The 18246-nt window shown below is 37.9% G+C and overlaps 1 protein-coding gene and 1 long non-coding RNA gene across 8 annotated transcripts in view; one reads left to right on the top strand and one right to left on the bottom strand.

The window, feature by feature from the left end:
* The window catches only part of ANKRD26 (ankyrin repeat domain containing 26), a 51280-nt gene that overhangs the window by 10652 nt on the left and 22382 nt on the right, over positions 1-18246 (bottom strand). For 3 of the 7 annotated variants that reach the window (XM_066183034.1, XM_066183037.1, XM_066183038.1), the window contains 15 exons: positions 16372-17361; positions 15316-15524; positions 14603-14752; positions 13615-13648; positions 13323-13461; positions 12657-12870; positions 9809-9992; positions 9246-9392; positions 7076-8029; positions 4930-5082; positions 3809-3984; positions 3523-3616; positions 2344-2418; positions 1045-1179; positions 280-392 (listed from right to left, as the gene is read on the bottom strand). In XM_066183034.1, coding sequence (XP_066039131.1) covers positions 280-392; positions 1045-1179; positions 2344-2418; positions 3523-3616; positions 3809-3984; positions 4930-5082; positions 7076-8029; positions 9246-9392; positions 9809-9992; positions 12657-12870; positions 13323-13461; positions 13615-13648; positions 14603-14752; positions 15316-15524; positions 16372-17361 — 3767 coding nt within the window. Of the gene's footprint in view, positions 1-279; positions 393-1044; positions 1209-2343; positions 2419-3522; positions 3617-3808; positions 3985-4929; positions 5083-7075; positions 8030-9245; positions 9393-9808; positions 9993-12656; positions 12871-13322; positions 13462-13614; positions 13649-14602; positions 14753-15315; positions 15525-16371; positions 17362-18246 lie in introns of those variants that run through there. The other 4 variants (XM_066183035.1, XM_066183039.1, XM_066183040.1 and 1 more) reach the window with 4 other exon arrangements.
* Positions 6005-13327, top strand: LOC136289335 (uncharacterized). Its single transcript, XR_010720763.1, has 4 exons — positions 6005-6092; positions 7274-7352; positions 12521-12624; positions 12943-13327. It is a non-coding gene; the product is annotated as an uncharacterized lncRNA (long non-coding RNA).

Genomic DNA, 18246 nt, shown 5'->3' with positions numbered 1-18246 from the left:
CTCTTCCTGTGCCACAAATCATCGGGCACATCCAAATTTCAGCTGAAAAGATGAATTGAAGACTCCTTTCCCCACCCCTGGAGAACTGCAGAGCAACCTGGATTGGCAATTCCTCTTGCAGCTATAAGTAAGTATAGGCTCACGCAGAGACATACCCTGCAGGAGCTAACATGAGACTTCAGTTTGCTCAGGAAGTATGTATACCTATCCTTACATTACAGTTCAGTAAAACTGGACTCCTATTCAGGGATATCTCTCCACCATATCAAAAAGCCATACCTCTTTAAGTCTTTCTGCAGTTCTAAGTTTCTTCTCATTTCTTGGTCCAGACGGAGTTCAACTGGGCGTTTTAACTCCATCAGTTGCTTCACTTTCTTTCTTTCACTCTCACACTTTCAAAACAGAAAAGACCCATGACACACACAGAGAGTAAGAACAACAGCTACGTGCAATATGTGTCTTCAGCATTCTCCACAAGAGAAGCTGCAGTCCATCTCCATCTGTTAGCCAAGTTTCACATTAGGTTTCACAGAAAACTGGTCAATACTGAAGAACAAAAATAGATGCTTCCACTGAAACAGGTGGAAAAGACACTGGACTACTTTCAAGAGTTCTCAACTCATAGCAAGGATTATGTATGTATGCTTATTATGGGAGAATACCAATCAGTCTCAAGCTTTTACTATTCATCAGCAGGCAGAGGAATTTGATCTTTGGGAATTTTTTCAATATACTATTCCCTTCAGTACTTCAACCCTACCCAGAAAACAAGGAATCTAAGAAAGAAGTGGGGAACTACAGTGCTTGATGTGCTCAACTGATGCAAACAATACTAGGAACTCTTTCAAAGAGAGTCACTCCAGAACATACACAAGATATCCAGATAGCTTTCATTTGCTTCCTGGATCATCCAGATCACAACATATCCAGAGCCTGAATGGCAGGGGTAATAAAAAAATGCTCTTTATGTAAGAACTTGACCAAAAGGTTAATGTGGTTCTTTCGGGTACTGGCTTAGGTCCCTGGAGAATTTTCTGGATTTACCTGTTCAAAGAGGTCTGCCTTTTCCCTGTCAAGTTGAGCAACACGTTCTTCGAGGTTGGATCTTGACCTAAACTGCTCTTCCCACATGCTCTGCAATTCCTTTGACGTCAGAGCCAGCACATTCTGCTTTTGCACCTGTAAAAGCAACAGTGGCAGAAAAGCAACTAAGGTGACTGTAAAGAAAACACTACAACAGAAAGCTGTAACTTAAATGCAAACCCTCTCCTCTCCCCATCCAATGTCTATGGTTAATGTTAATGTGGAATGTAAAACACAGCCTGGGAAACATAACCAAGAAGAAAAATTGAAGATGGTAAAAAGACTGAATGCACTAAGGGTGGTGAGATGAGGTTGAACTTTGGGGAATAACAAACACACACACAAAATCACCCCGTAGCTTTCTTCCAAAGGGTCTCCAGAGTTCATGACATACTTTCTAATGTATGCATTTCTAGTGCCCACCACAGAATATACCCTACCCTCATGGCTTCTGTAACAGCTGTACACCTCTTGAGAGCAAGAAAATGTTTTGAAATTGACTATGGTTTTTATGGTTCTATCTAAAGAGACAAAGATTTGCCTAACAGATGCATTTGAGTTGAACAGAACTTGCAGATTCAGTTCAAGTATAAAGACTGGAAGTTGACTAGATACTTTTAGTGCCATTTTTTAAGGAAAAAAAAATTGCAAAATCAAAAAAAGGAAAAATCAAGAGATGTTTACTGGCTTTTTACAAAAAGTGACAAAACACCTAGCACAGAGTCTCAGATTAAAAAAAAAAAAAAGTTTTTAGGGTGTATGACTTTCTCAAGTCCTCACAGAGGAGGGAAAACACTTGGTCTCACAAAAAAACCTGACATGGCCTCAAGGCAAGCTCTGACAAAAATCCAAAGATAATATGGATCTGTCAAGTCCAGTCTCCTCTCTCAGCTTTCAACCACTGATCTCCATGCTATCCACAGCATCCACTCTCTCAGTCATCTGCTGTGGCTTAACCCTGGCAGGCAGCTAAGCATTACACAGCCACTTGCTCACTCCCTGCAGGTGGGATGGGGAATACAATTCATCAGATAAATCACACTGATGAATACAATTATCTTGCACACCACAACACATACAAAACACAGCAGTAGGAAAATTAGGAAATTTACTGCCTTTTCCCTTGAGGGTGCCTTGCCCTAAAACCAGATGGGTATTTAACAGCTGTGTGCTTACACAGCCCACATGATCTTTTCATCAATTACCTATACACAAAAAATTCAAAGACTAAAACAGTCATCAACAGAAGCCTGTCTGTACCTGCTTGTGGTGGTCCTCTGCAGCTGCCTGTGCTGTCTGTAAGCTCATTATCATGTCTTCCAGGCGGTTATGAACCTATACAAGCATTACAGGAAGGAAGAAGGCACATTATGACTTTCTAGATTGAAGTTACACCTCACTGACAAAAGTAAGTATTGCACAAAACCTCTTCACCCCTTTATTTGTACACTATTTACACCCAGCAACAATGATCAAAATGGCCCTAAGTTTGATGCCACTGTAAAATTGTTAGCAATCATCACCTCTGCCATTTGGTGCGGAGAGAGAGAGAGAGAGGGAGAGAGAGAGAGAGAGAGAGAGAGAAAAGACCACGTGGGATGTAAAGAATGCTCAGTGAAAACAGGCAGAAGTAGCTTTTCTCATCCCCAGTACACCTGAAAATCATGCCCTGTTAATCAAAGTGGAAGGATTTGTGACTGCCTTCCCACTTCTCTTGATAGTATCAGTACATCACAAAATTCAACTAGTACTTGTAGTGTTTTTCAAAATACCTTCAGCTATAATTGACAACTACAGTTGTAACAAGAACCCTAGTTCACTGGCTACAATACAAAAAACAACAACAAAAAATCTCTCTTAATTCAGGTCACATCTTGTCTCAGCCAAAATTAACCACCGTGTAGAAGCAGTGGCACATTCCAAGGCTCACACCGAGTTCTGCAGATACTACAAGCCGTCCTCTTCACTGTTTCATGAGAACAGCAAGTAGCCAAAGGAAAAGCAATTCTGCACAGCAAAATCTCTGGGACGTGTAATTTTTGTTCCTGTCTGATGATGTCAGCCAGGTCTCTAGCATAAAGGGCTTGGCATCAATATACCCTGTGGAATTTCCACCAGTTAACTTGATGAACACCTTAAATGAAACACATCACAGTCCCTAAAGCAGCATCTGATATTATGAAGGGTCTAAAGCAGAAAATAGCTACATCAGTGTACTGCTATCAAATCCTGACCTGTTAAAGTGTTATGTTTGACTTGCTATAGCATGGGAAAATTTTCAAAACCGGATGGTTAGGAAGTAGAGCAGCCTCTATTCAGCAGAATGCAGGAACGGACCTCCCCTTGGCTCTCCGGGAAAACCTCACCATAAAATTTCCACAACAGAAATAGGTAACTAGGCTCACGAGTCACTAAAGGGGAAATACATGAGCAGCTTACTGAGGCAGAGGCTTGCAAGTCTCTCTGCAGGGTTTCAATCCTGTTGCTTTGTTGCTGGACAGTGGCTTCCAATCTGGTGTTTTCAATTTCAAGGCTTAAAAAGAAATACAGGTCTTATAAAATCTGCCAGAGCACCAATTCCAAAAGAACAGGGCAAAATAGTAATAATAAAAGAACATCCTTTAAAATCTTAATCATTTGCTGTGATGCAACAAGCCTATCTATGCTGTGGTTTCCACCCAATCCGTGCAAGTTACAGATACCTCGCCCCACTGTGGTCTCTTACTGTTGCACGTGTTCTTCCAGTTGTTTTATAGTAGTGTTAGTCTCAGAAGACGCCAACAGCTGGTCCTGCAGTTTCTGGGCAGAAGCTGTTGCTTCTCTTTCCCTCTCATCCATGGCAGTCTTCAAGTCACGAACACAACGCTCAGAATTGAGATATTTTTCTTCCATCTGCCGCAACTGCAAAGTCACAGAAAGAATCCGCAGTGGTCAGGTGAGCTTTTATACAGGGCGGTCAGCTGCTGCCCAAGGATTCACGTGCTGCAGATACCTGCCCACACCCTCTGCCCAAAGAACTGTAATCACCTCAAGTACTTCCAAAGCTTCTACTAGCAAATGAACACAAGGTGTGTCCTACAGCAGCCTCTTCCATCCCTCCGCTGATTTCCTAGAGCATGGTTCTAAGCACTGACACTGCTGATCTGACCCTTTTGGTAACTTAGGATGCTCCCTGTATTCACTCATTTGCTCCTCTGTGAAAACATGAATTAAGAAGTTCATCTGTCTGTAGTGACTTCACAAGTCCCTCATAAGGATCAGATTTTAAATTATTTTCCTTTTAGAACTCCAAGGCCTCTATATGTCCATACCTTGGAAAAACACTGTGAAAGGTGGTTCCTAACTCAGAAATAGCTTAAGCTTCCCTTCCAGGAAAATCACTTAAGGATGGCAAATTATAGTAGGGCCAAAGAAGGGGAAAAAATTCAGAATAAGTTACAAAAATATTCAGAATTTGATGTGTTACCTGGTGACAGGGCAGGGTGGGGGGAGTGGGGGCCGGGGGAAAACAGGACAGCGTAAAAATGTCCAAACACAGCAGTTGAGTACTTCTGCTGTTCTTCAGAAATCAGACAATCTGCTTGGCTAAACTGAAGGCAACATGACACAAAGACAGACACAAATTTATTGTGAAAAGCACCTTAGCAAATAAAAAGTTTTGTGCAAGTAAGAACATAATGTCTGCATGTCAAAGACATGGACAACAAGTTTATAAAACAATGCAATTGATTCACTCATCATTACATCTATCCTGTTGAGTTTTTTCCTGGGGTTTTAGGAAAACATCCAATCCTACTCTTAATAGCAACCCTAAGATTCATTAATATAATTACAGACATTATGTACCTTGGTTTTAGCCTTTTCCAATTCCTTTTGCAAGCACAGCTTATCTTCCTCCAGGTCACTGCGGTAGCGTGTAGTAACTTCGAGTGAAGCTTCTGACATAGATTGCTTTTTAAGAGCATCAGCAAGCTCCTGCTGCAGCTGTCTGATCATGCCCTAATGAAATAATTAAATGAGAAGGAATAAAGTTGTAAGAAAATGAAAAATGCCTTTTCTTTGACTTATTTGATTATAGAGTTAGACTTGTCTTTGGACTGAACGCAAGTGAAATTGTCTGTCACCAGCAGGCATGCTCACAATCACCTCCCCATCTTTCTCAGCTGAGCACCCCCAAACTGTTCATGAGGATTTTTGTTTCCTAATACATACAAAGATCCAGGTATCGTTCTTCTTGAAACCATGCATAGGCACACACTGCAATCATGGGAATTTCTCTAACATAATTCAAAGAAATCTGTTGTGATGCAAGAGCCATCATCTGACTGCAGATACCACTTAGTTGACCAAAGGCAGGACTTGGTCTCACATCATTCTTTGTTCTATTCCTACATTTTCCAAATATAATTAAATGAATATCTATATCTAAAAGCTCTTTTTAGATACACTCTACTATGTTGAATCACATCCTCTTACAGCTGTCTTAGTAAGTATGTTTTAGAATAACAATTGCCTTTATAATGACATATTAGGTTTACTAAAACCCTGATATTTCATAGAGTTATATAAATGTAGTATTTTCAGAGGGAACCTGTTGTTTTGGTATGAAGAATACACAGCAATTCACAGATTAAAATGATTGACAGTATTGCTGGAGTTCTCTCCCCACACACACCTTCCTGTAACTGACAAACGAAGAATAAAGCAGTTACCTCCCATGTGCCTATATTTATCTCACTCAAAGATTCTGGACTTGCTAGAAAGTAGAAAGTGTAATTTAAAATCACTATTCAAATCATTAAAGGAGACAAATGTGGGGAGAGAGATAAAGATAGTGCTGAGAACTTTGATATGTTGCAGCTGTGTTAATTATCCAAGAGTGGGAACAGCCTTGCCCTCCCAGCTATGGGTGTGAAAAAGAGTGAGTTAGATGGGAGGGAGTTCAGCTGGAATCTGCTGGCCATGCTCTGAGGAGGAAAGGACAGGAGGTCATGCAAGGGACAGATATGGTAAGCTGCTGTATGAGGGACAGACAGGGTTAGGTGGCCGGGCTAGGGACAGGAAGGGCTAGCTGGAACTGCAGAAAGATGAGAGAAGAACAACTGAGGCATTGAGTCTATAGACCAGCTGCTGGCCTAAATGGACAGACCCTGACAGCTGTGTAGAGTTGCCCGTAGGAGGATACAGAGAAAAGGTATAAAAGACTGCTAGATAACAAGGTCCTGATGCTTGGAGCCCTCTGAAGCATTTAATGAAGCACTCTGAGTGCAGTGTCTGTCTTCCACAGACAAACTGTACCCCAGTGTGTCTAAATACTGACTGTTATTAGTTCCTATTTTCTAGAAAGTAAGAGAGATTAAACAAAATGGGTAAGGCAATTTTTAAGTCATTACTCTACCTGAAATTGGCCAGAATACTCTATCATTACAGAATGCCCTACCCTACTCCTAGGAACACAGGTAATGATGCATGCTCCAGGCAGAGCCCTCAGAGCCCTCAGAATAGTCATAAATTAACATCTGGACACTATAATACTCTAGAATTTTGATAGCAACTTCGGGAGAAGTAATGGTTTTCCTCTGTAGGAACTTAAGTCCATCTTGCACAATTCATTCATCTGCATCTTTCACTTCTCAACTGCCACATATTGGATCATCCTTCCTTTTACCACTCTTGTGTCATCAGTGCAATACTTAAAATACCTAAACCAATTCTACTGGGCAAAAAATGGACTAAGAAAAAGAGATGAAAGTTCAAGAGAAGAATCACCTTTCGTGATCAAAGCAGACTTGGATATTTTCTGCTCTCAGCTCAGATCTGAGCAGTAACATCCCATTTACCAAAACCTTACACAATTTCAAGAGAAACATAACAAATGATAACAAATCATCATTATCTGGTCATGCAAATGGCTTGCAACTGATACACTTTAGAAACACAAAACAATTTCAAGAACTAGAAAACTTTAAATTGCTCTAAGTCTATATTTTACCTCTCTCTCTATTTTGTCAGTCTCATATTTGAAGACTTGTTCTCTTAAATCAATACACTTGGTGTTTAATTCCTTGTTTCTCTCTTCCACTAGGTAAACTTGCTTTTCAGTATCAGCTCTGAGTTTGTTGAAAATATCATTAAACCGATCTTGCACATCATTCACTACTTTTTCTTTGATGATCCCCTTGTTCTGCAGATCTTCCAGTTGCTGACGGAGCAAAAGGTTTTCACTCTGGAGCTGGGCCAATCGCTCCTGCATGGATTCCTGCTTTATTGTAAGTTTGTTTACTTGGTCTTTTTCAAGTTGTCGAGCATGATCGTATTCCTTTGCCTGACACTGGGTTTGACTTAATTCTTTTTGTGTCATTTCTAAAAGCAATGTTTTTTCTCTGAGCGCTTGTCTTGACTGGTGAAGCTCATTTTCTAGACTATTAGCTTTGCTTTCAGCTTTACTCAGCTGCTGAGACAAGCTCTTGTTGGCTTCTCGTACATCTGAGAGGTCATGATGGAGCTTGTCTTGCAAGCGAAGCCATTCATCACGTTCTCTCTGAAACGTTCGTTCCACATCACTTTTTGATGACTGGTGACGTTCAAGTTCTTGAACAGTAGTGTTCAAGCGGGAACGAAATGATTCAATTTCTGTCTCTAGTCTGTCTTTGCTTTCTTTTGTCTGCTCAAGTTTGGAAGTTAGCATTGCAGATTCTGTCTTCAGTAAGTTCAGTTGTCCATTGTACTGAAAAACTGTTTGTGTTAAGGCTTCCTCATTCAGCTTAAGTTCTTTTTGGAGATCTTCATTTTTTTCTTTTAAGGTCTCATTTTCCTCTAAATATTTTCCTTCTTCTTCCTGGTGCCTAAGTCTTATTTGATCAAGTTCTAGTCTTAGCATGGCAATCTCATCTTGCAGTAACTGATTTTTGTATAACAGATCCTTTTCTCTCTCAGTGTCGGATTCCTGAATGACAGGGAACATGAATAAATATAATAAAGAAGTTATGTGGGAAAAACATCTACAAAACCACTTCAGCATTAAACTGCATTTTAACGTTTCTAACATTGCAACATGACTTTAAAGATGACAGTGTTTCAGGCAAGACATAAGATGCTCTATGAACCAGTGCATGTGTCTAATGCAGGCACAGAATGAAAACATAACATATCCATAAATAAACATGCCAAATACGTAATGCCTTTTTCCCGTAAGCCAGCAACTAAATGATAAAATTATTTTAAATATTTCAGGTATAAAGGTTATAAAATGACAGTGCTTTCTTGTGTGTGCATGCCTTTAAAATATCCCCTTTTAGATTAATTTAGCTGTGTTACCTATCTGGGAAAATCTCTGTTTACCAGAGGTAAAATCTCTGTTTACCATTCTAAAAAGGGTATTTTCCTTTTTAAATGTCTTCTTAACACTTTTTTTAGCAACACTGAAAGTTCACTATACAGCTGAATCATCCCTGGAATGCAAGTGTCTTGTATTGTGCCTGTTTATTATACAGATTTTTTTCCATATAAACATTATTCACCCTGTATTTATTGGGCAGAACAGCCAAGAACAAATAATTCTTTCAAGAATTTCACATTCTTAGTAAATTCAGTAAACTTTTCAAGACTTCTTTTTTTTTTTTTTTAATAGTGTTCATGATTGCTTATTCTCCTTCAATTATTTTAACTAGTATCACGAGTTTAATTCATTGCTGATCTTCCTTCATAAAACTTTAATATGTGGAGGTGGAAAAGAACTTCATACTTCAAGTGTGATAAGGGAATAAATAATTTAAAAAACCCCAGGTAATGGGAACACAGAATGAGTGTCAAACAACTTCCTTCCTGGTCAGTCTGGATGTAGGTAGCTAGGTGTTTCACTGCTAGAAACCTTAGAAAGTGATGATAGAATTTTAAGAAAATAAAAACAAGACAGTTTAAAAATGGCATAAATAATGTTTACTTTTAGCTTTCTACTTGTACATGGAATGAATATATATACAGCACTGATATTGCTTTCCAGAACTTTTAAAGACATAAGGGAAAAGAGAAGAGGTATTTGCACAGTAAAATTACATTGGTAAACTGTAAATTATCCATCAAGAAGCAGGAAAAAAAGTTCTATTATAACTTTAGAACAAACACGGTGAAATTTAATTAATTAGAAAAAAAACCCTGCTTACATCTGAACTTTTTCCTATAGTTCTTCTTGTCTCTTCTTCTAGTTCCTTTTGTCTCCAAAGGTGGTTGCTCAAAATGCCTTCTTGGAGGGCTCTGGCACTCTTTTCCTGAGAGAGCTGTCTCTGTGTTTCATCACGCTCATCTTCAACCTACAATAATACAATTAAATTACTTGCACCTTCAGAAAAATCAAAGCTAGCAATATCGTCCCACTCTCTCTTTTATTCTTGTAAATATTTCTGCTTTCCAGTTACGATAATCCATCTATAAATTTTAATTTTCTTCTGAAAAATTAAGAAGAAATACAGAATGTTTTGTATTATATATTTTTTGTATTATTATATTTTCTAATAATTTAGAAAAATAACTCAAAATCAGGCTTTGAAATACAAACAAAAAAAAAAGGGAAGAGACTACTTGGAAACCAGAGGTTCTCAAAATCAGGCAATATCCAATGTCTCTTCCATGAAAAAAGTACCTCTTCTTCAGGCATACTGGAATACAACACCAATTAAAAATAAGCAGAAAATAAGAAGGCAAGTGTTTAAGTGATTATCTAATATACCTGTTTGAAGAGCTTTCTCAATGTTACTAACTCCATTTCTAAATTCCTTGACTGTAACTCAAGTTGTTGTTTCTCCTCCATCTCTTTACAATATTGCTCTTCTTGCCTTCTGAGTTTCTCTCTTGTTTTCTCATACAGTGTTTCTACTCTGAGCCTCTTTTCTTCTTCTTGTTTCAAAGTAAACCTGGGAATTAACAGTATAGTTGAGAAACTAAAGCACCGATATAAAAATTAGGAATTCTACACTATAAACTTGAAAAAATAACTCAAAGTATAAAGATCTTAAATACTTTCAGATTTTATATTTTCACTCTAAAGAATTCTAGCATCATTCCATTATCCATGGTATCAGTTTTACAATATATGGGAATGAACCATTGACTTTTATCACTCGGAAGTTTATCTAGGTAAATATGCTGAGGTATGCATATTTCTGTTACTTTTGAAGAAGTCATCTTCATATTACAGACACTTTGAGCAAAAAGAATGTGTTGTCTTAGCAATCAAAGCAACATGAACTTTTGACTATGATTAATATAAATTTTCTTAATATGATGAGCATTGCCTGCATATTATGGATTCAGTAACTGCAAGTAATGCTAATGAAGCAGCACATCACTTATCTCTCTGACACACCCACCAATTTTTTAACAAGCCTTTCTGTAAGTCTTAAACAACAGCTGAGCATAGGAAAAGCACATAGTTTCTACTTGCTCAGGAATGAGACTGATTTTCAAAAATTTATTTAGAAATGCCGATGGTTTAAGTTTAATGCAATTAAAAATAGTTTTAAACCTCTAAGAATCTACACCTGGAAGAAACAACAGCAATTTGATTCTACAGAGAAAGTAAAGAAGTTGATATTCCCTAAGGCTAACTGACACAAATAGCAGTAAGCACCAACATGGTAAGAAGTGGTCCACAGAGTGCCCACAGTACCCAAACAAAAAAGCAGTTTTGTGTCTCACAACTATTTTTGAGCATTTTTTCTCATATCCTTCCAACAGTCAGCAAGAAAAAAAAAAGAAATAGTATTAACATAAGCACAGAGCTGGCAAGTGAAAATATGCTCTAGAAATTCTTTAAAAACAAGTAGCAGCAGCCACTAATTGTTCAAAAGATTGACAGTAAGATTTGTATTTCAATGGTTTATATTGCAAAAAGAAAGTTTTACATATAATCTCACAAAAAAAAACTTCTATAAGTGCAAGGCTAACATAATGTAATTGCTTTCATAATTTAATAAAAATGAAAATAATAATTATTCACACTTGTTAGATACTTCAGAATTTTGAAAAATATTGGCTAAGGTAAAGTTAATTTTCTTCACATGGGGCTGTGTGTTGAATTTTTGCAGGAAATAGTTGGTAATATGGATAGTTTTGTTATTGCTGAGCAACATCTGCACAGCAAAAAGGCATCTTCTGCTCCTCCTACTGCCCTACCTGCAAGGGGGCTGTGGGTGCACAAGAAGCTGGGAGAGGAGACAGCTAGGACAGGTGACCCAACTGACACAAGGGATTTTCCAAACCATACAACATCATGCTCAGTATATATAGTGGGTAGAAGAAGGAGGAAGAGGAGAATAGTCAGAGTGATTGCATTTGTCTTCCCAAGTAACTGTTACATGTGATGGAGCCCTGCTCTCCTAGGGATGGATCAACACCTGCCTGCCCATAGGTAGTGGTGAATGGATTCCTCATTTAGCTTTGCTTGTGTGCACAGCTTTTGATTTCCTTTTCACACTGTCTTTATCAAAACGCACAAGCTTTCTCAGTTTTACCACTCTGATTCTCTCCTTGCCATCCCACTGGTGGGGAAGGCAGTGAGCAGCTGCATCGGGTGTAGCTGCCAGCTGGCTTAAACCATGACAAACAGCTAGAGTCCAATTCAGGCAAAGCTGGGACTGCCTCTGTCTTCCTCATAATCCTCTTCCACATACCAGGAGGCACAACTCAAAGCTTAGTTCCCTCAGCCTCTCCTCACAGTGCTCCTGCTCCCTGACCAGCTTGCTAGTTCTCTGCTGAACTCATACATAACAACTAAGATCCCTCTGGTACTAGAAGGCCAAACACTGGACACAGTGCTCTAGATGCCATTCGGTAAGTGCTGAGTAGGGGCAAATAATCGCTCCCTTCCATCTCCTGATTTGCTGCCATTGGCCTTCTCATCTGCCAGCTCATACTGGTTCGTGTTCATATCTTGCTCTGACAAGACCACTAAGGTCTTCTCAGCAGGCTCCCTGGCCAGGCCATCTCCAGGATATCATCACAAGATGATCTTCCTTCCCAAGAGCAAGGCTCTGCATTTGCTCTTGCTGAATTTCCTGGGACGTACACCAGCTACTCCTACCTGAAGTGATGCAAACACTGGTTAAAAACCGCATTTCATCCAAGTCTAGCTCAGGATTATAGAGAATGGGGCAAATCTCAAATAAGCAAACATACAAGCAAATAAGCACTCTGTGCTTCTCTAAACACTTATGAGTTGCACTCTGGAGTTACCTGAATTTCTACTATTATACATCAACAGAAACTGCAAAGTCAAAAACATCCACATCTCATATAAATCACTTCTCTTGTAAATCTCATTTTCCTATACAAGCTGTCTTGTTCTCTTCCCTTGCTATTAAAAAAGTGAAAACATGACGATTTTAAATGGTGCTAATATCCAGGTGTTTTTTCCTGACATTTTCCTGTTTTTCCTTTATAGCATAACTTGCCCATGGGATTCAAAATACAGAAAAACAAAAGACTACAAGCTTCTCATCCATCACATGTATCAGCACCACCTTTTGGCACATTAACACCGACAAGGTAACACGTTATCAGAACACAAGATTACATACTTAAGGCTTTGGATATCACTTTTCCATTCCACTTCTTGATGAGCCAATATGGATTTCAAATCTTGAGTCTCTTCTGCTATTAATTTTGATTCCTCCTTTTCATTTTTCAGTTTTCTTACTTCTCTCCAGACCGCTGCATACCGATGTTTTTCATGCTCTATTATTTGTTCATATTTAAGAAGTATGTTTTGAATTTTCAGTAAAACAGCAGAACCTATTTTGAGATAGAAAAGACAAAGATGTACATATGCATAAATACTTTCTAACGTGTAAATTATTTCATTAGGTATAGGTGATAAAGTTTTGGTAGTGAGAAGACTGAAGCCTGTGGGAGTTCTCTGTGAGAAGAGGCCAGGACATGATATGCCTGACAGAGACAACGGACCCACTGCAGGGCACAGCTGAGCCTTTCAGCCATGCTGGTGACACCTCAGAAAAATATATTAAGAAGATAAAACCACCACTCAGGCAAAGGAAAGGGAAACAAATGGGAAAAAAAAGCTGTTCTGTATACACACAGGTCAGTGACAATGGGGCAGTGGGGAGGTGCTATCTTAAATTCAAATGAACCAAGATAACCTAGGAGTGCGCACAAAGAAACCACGTTTTAGAAGAGAAACTTGTAACAGCTGAGGAAAAAGTTACTTTAGTGACTTTAGAACATACCTGTATGATCCACAGTAAGCTGTTCTAAGAGCAACAGAGCCTCTTTGTAGGTGGACTTTGGTAATTTGACATCCTCTGATGATGTTTCAGATGAGTGACTTAAATCAAGGTCATCAGTTACATCCATCTGCATGCTGACCTATAATCAATACAGTATTTTCTGTATACAACTATGGAATATTACAGATGCATGAATGACTCATTCTTTCATTCACAGTTCATATCTGATTGATCCCATCTGAGTGATTAAAAGCTGATAAAACTATTTATCAAGAAACTAATTTTACAGTACCTTGCTCTTTTCATTCGCTGTTTCTGCTGCAGGTCTGGAAAACAGAAATGTATTTCAGTTCTGGAATGTTTATCTAGCATTAAGAACAATGTCTAAAGTTTTGAAAAGTTATTTCAGTAGGGAATTAAAGTAAAATTTAACACAAGAAAATTTTTAGATATAAGTGAATACTGGAAAAAATTATCATCATTGTTGGAAGATTATTTTTTCACAAGATAATAAGCAAATAGTTGAAATAAAAGTTTCACTCAAAGTGATAGGAATCATACAGCTACAGACATGGAGATATACAGATCCATAGTTGTGTGCATTCCCTGTTCAAAATTAGAGGTTTAGTTCTCTTCAGTATTTAGACTCTTTCCCTTAGAGGTCAAAGAACCGTAATTTTGGATTCTCTAGTGTACTTAGGCTGACTGGAATAGAATTAAATCTTTTCAGAGCAGCCCACACAGTGCTGTGTGTTACATTTTTGATCAAAACAGTGCTAACAACACACCAGTGTTTTAGCTATTGCTGAACAGTGCTTGTACCCTGTCAACAATTTCTGTTTCTCATTTTGACCCCTACCGTTAACCTTGAGGTAGGCAAGAAGTCAAGAGGACATACAGATGAAGAAAAAAACCCCCAAAACCCTCACACTCTAAGATGCATGTGATGAAATAGCAACTTTGTTCTTGTAAAGTCTCTCCTCTCCCTTTTTAAAAATATAAAGTATATGTTTACATATATACTGACCTTCAGGTAACTTTTCAGCACTTGTGCACGTTGTCTTTATAATGAACTTGGCTAAGATGTTCAAAGCACATTAAGCAGAAAAGATGTGTTTTGGAACACAAAAGGCATCAGGTCATATTGTCACATGAAGGAATAAAAAACCACTGAATAAAAAACCACTGTGCACATCAGGTTTACAAAAACTTACCTTTAGCTTTAGGTCAATTTTTATCATTACGTAAGTTTTACTTATAACATTCCTTATATTCAGTACCTTCCTTCCTCTTGAGATGTTTCACTGGAAGTGCTATCATCTGGTACTCGAAAATTCTTCCCACTGGAAGAGCTCATCTGCTGATTAGCCTTCTGCTTTGAAGTCTGCCCTTTACTTTTCTTTGCAGCATCATGATTCAGATCACATTCACTACATTAAACAGACAGAAAAAAAAATTACCAATTGAGTATATTTACAGAAAATATTTCTTTGAAAAAGACATACTTAAGATGATGTACAGAAACAACTGAGATAAAAAATATCTCTGATAAAACACAGACTTAAATCCAAGAACTGTGGAGTATTTAAAAGTATTTAAAAAACATTGCCCTAGGAATGAGGGAGGAATGCAGAACCTGAACTAGATTCAGGCAGTATCTTCTATCCACATTAGAGGATATATTAAGAGCAGAGATTCCTTTGAAGGACAGACAGAAAAACATTTCTGCTTAGGATTTCATAAAAATATCAATGCCTCCTTCAAACTTGTGAGATTTTTTGGTAACATCTTTTCCCTCTTCCTTAAAAAAAAAATGCTTTTCTTAAATGTTTGTGAAGCAGTGAACTACTCAGTACTGCCTCCAGCACTAAAGAAACTGTTTCAATTAGTATAATATTAGAAAACCTAAAAGATACTTAAGTAATCCTACAAATAAGAATTAGAGATCATGTCTTTAGTTTATACTTTCATTGGCATTTTTATAATTTCAGACCTCTCCTCAGGTGAAAAATTTTTGTTGCCTTTTTCTTCTGTAGTGTTTTCATCCTCCGTTTTCAAACAGTCATTCTTCCTTAGGGTAAGCTTTTCTTTCATTTTCTGATTAGTAACGTTGCCTGGCAGTGTATTTAATTTATCAACATTTTCCACTTTTGCCACTGTCTGTATATTGAAACATCTTTCTTTGCTTTTTTCCTTCTCAACCTACAAAAAGAAAGTGAACTTTCAAGTATTAATCAGTACTTTCATAAAAGAGAAATACAATATCCAAATATCCAAGATGGAATAATTCAGGGTTTATGTCTGAAAAAGTGTAAAATGAAAAAAAAAAATAGATAAGGATTTTCACAAAAATTACATTACAAAGCGTACTGTCATTGAAAGTACTTCAAATTCACTCATGATTCTATGATGTAACATAAACACAGTCCTTAGAAAGAAAACAACAGTGAATTTTAAAACATGAACAACAAAAATGTAAAAGCATTACTGATGGATTAAAGAGTTAGGAAGACTGCACAGCGTTAGTTATAAAAACAGAAATTGAAAGTATCAAGTGGAAGTGTGCTTGGTTACTGCTTCCTCCATGGAAGGAGGTAGGGTAGCAGGGAAGAGGATTCCAAACCCACAAGTAGAAACAACTCCACTCACAGCAAACACGAATTTAAGTGAAGGGCAATGAAGACACACCATGCAGAAATCACAGCAAATGAAAAGTTCAGTCAAGACCCTGTTCAGAAGCTATTTTCATTCTGTGTTTCAGAATCAAAAATTATTTAATTGTGTGCACTTTTTTTTTATGTCAATGAAGTGACAACTTCTTACACTGGAACTGAGTGCCACATACTGTTAAACTGGAACAATAATGCATTCTGTGTTTTCTGAAAAAGGGGGAAAAGGTCCACTGCTCTCTTTATTCATAAATATTGTATTTTCATTCAAACAACAACTACTTTGCACAAAGCATCTTCATTTAATGATGAATAGCTGAAGTGAACAGGACCATTGATATGGAGAAAGACCAAAGAATAAGGAGTAGCAGGTGAACTACCTCTTTTTGCAGCTGTACCTTCTCTTTCTCCAAAGCCAGGAATACTGTTTGCAGCATTCCTACCTTAATCTTAAATCTCTCCATATCTCGTTTTAGCTCTTCATCAAGACTCCTTTCCAGCATGCCATATGACTCCTGAGCACTAGCAAAAAGACTTCCCGTTTCTGTTTCTCCTATATAACTGTTGGTAAGACAGTCCTTGGGAACATCATCATTAAATCCAAAGTACTTTGTAAGTTTCATTTCTGTTACAGAATGTGCATTTTCATCACTTGTACAAACAGGACTTATTTTAGGAAGAATATCAGAAATGTCACCCAAAATACTTGATTTTAAGCTATGTCTCAAGGAGTAAGCAGGACCTTCCTCTGCATTTTTACTATTCCCATTATCATTCTCTTCTGTTTCCATAGTAGGCATTTTCTTTTTCTCTCCTTTTGCTAGAGACACCTTTCTGTTATCAACATTGTTAATGCCGGCTTCTTCATCTGTATTCCAGGTATCTTCTACATTTGTCTTTAAGCTATTTTGATCAGGATGAACACCAAGACTTGGAAACACAATTTCCATTTTGGGTACTTTTCCACCTAATGTAAGTTTAGTATCTCCAAATTCACCTTGGCTTTCTAATTTCTTACTTGATTCTGTCACAGGAGATGAAATAATGTGAGAACTCTTCAATTCCTCACCAAAGCCATCTTCTGGTATTTCTTCCACAAGGGAAGCAGTTTTCCCAGCTTCATTTTCACCAAACAACTGCTTCAGCTCTGCTGTAATGTTTTTAAAATTTGTTTTCAATTCCCTTTTCTCATTTTCAACCCACATTCTTTCGTATCTTTCTTCCCAAGGTTTTAGATTTAACTCCTTGTCAGCACTGTGCGATTCCTCATTTTTTGTTAGGGCTTCCTGATGTGAAACTTCTGCTTTGTCAGTCTGATTTTCATGTGCTGTTTTTTCTATCAAGTTGGTAGTTTCTAAAATATATTTATCCTTAAGTAAACAGGTACAGACAAAAAGATGACCAAGAAAAAGGAAGTTGCAGTTAATCTAGGTAATTTCCATTGCAAACTTATCCTATCACGTAACAGAAATAACAGCATCGAGATCTTTTGAAAGTCATTTTTATAATACAAATCAAGGGATACTAAATTAAAGGTTCACTTACCTTTTTCTTAAAATTAAAGGACTTACTAGAGACAATAGTTTTTCTAGGATTGGAATTGTCTATACGAGGGTTACATTTACTTTTAGGCCTGCCTGCTCTCTGTAACCAGTGGTCTTTGTTAGAAAGCAAGTTATTTCTTCACGTTTTATTGTTTTAATACCATTTTTCTTTGGAACTGCCAATGTTTCCTCACCTTCCTTTCCCCATTATTCTACTGTCTGACATTTTACAATCCCCTGCCAGCTAAGCTGATACAGTGTTAATGAACATGACAACCTTTTAATTGTCCACCACATGGAGAACTGGGCCTGTTTCTTCACCCAAAGTGCAGAAATGTTAAATTCCATTCCAAGCTCTGAAGAAAAGCTTTTATTAGGGAAACCAGTCCATTCCTTCCTCATCCCAAAAGTCAGGAACCCAAACCTATGTGAAAACCATACCATGTCTTACTCAACACCCCCCGTCTCCTCATGTCCCTGACCCCACGCCCTGCTCCTCAACAGCTCTGACTGCTTCCATCATGTGTCACATTTCTCCCAGCATGCTCCTTCCCCAAAAGCTTCTTAGTGCCTTTCCTACAGGCCCAAAACCTTAGTCTCAATGGGCTAAGACCATCCAACTCCTCTCTCTCTTCTGGTTAGACAAGCCCTTATCTCACTGCAAAAATTCCTGCTTTCAGAACGGGGAAGGAACACCTCAGCCAGCTACCA

Source organism: Chamaea fasciata, unplaced genomic scaffold (genome assembly GCF_029207755.1).
Source record: "Chamaea fasciata isolate MVZ Bird 193981 ecotype frontalis unplaced genomic scaffold, bChaFas1.0.hap1 SCAF_5, whole genome shotgun sequence".
NCBI lineage: Eukaryota > Metazoa > Chordata > Aves > Passeriformes > Sylviidae > Chamaea > Chamaea fasciata.
The sequence above is the reverse complement of the archived record's forward strand: the minus strand, read 5'-3'. Positions and strand labels throughout refer to the sequence as shown.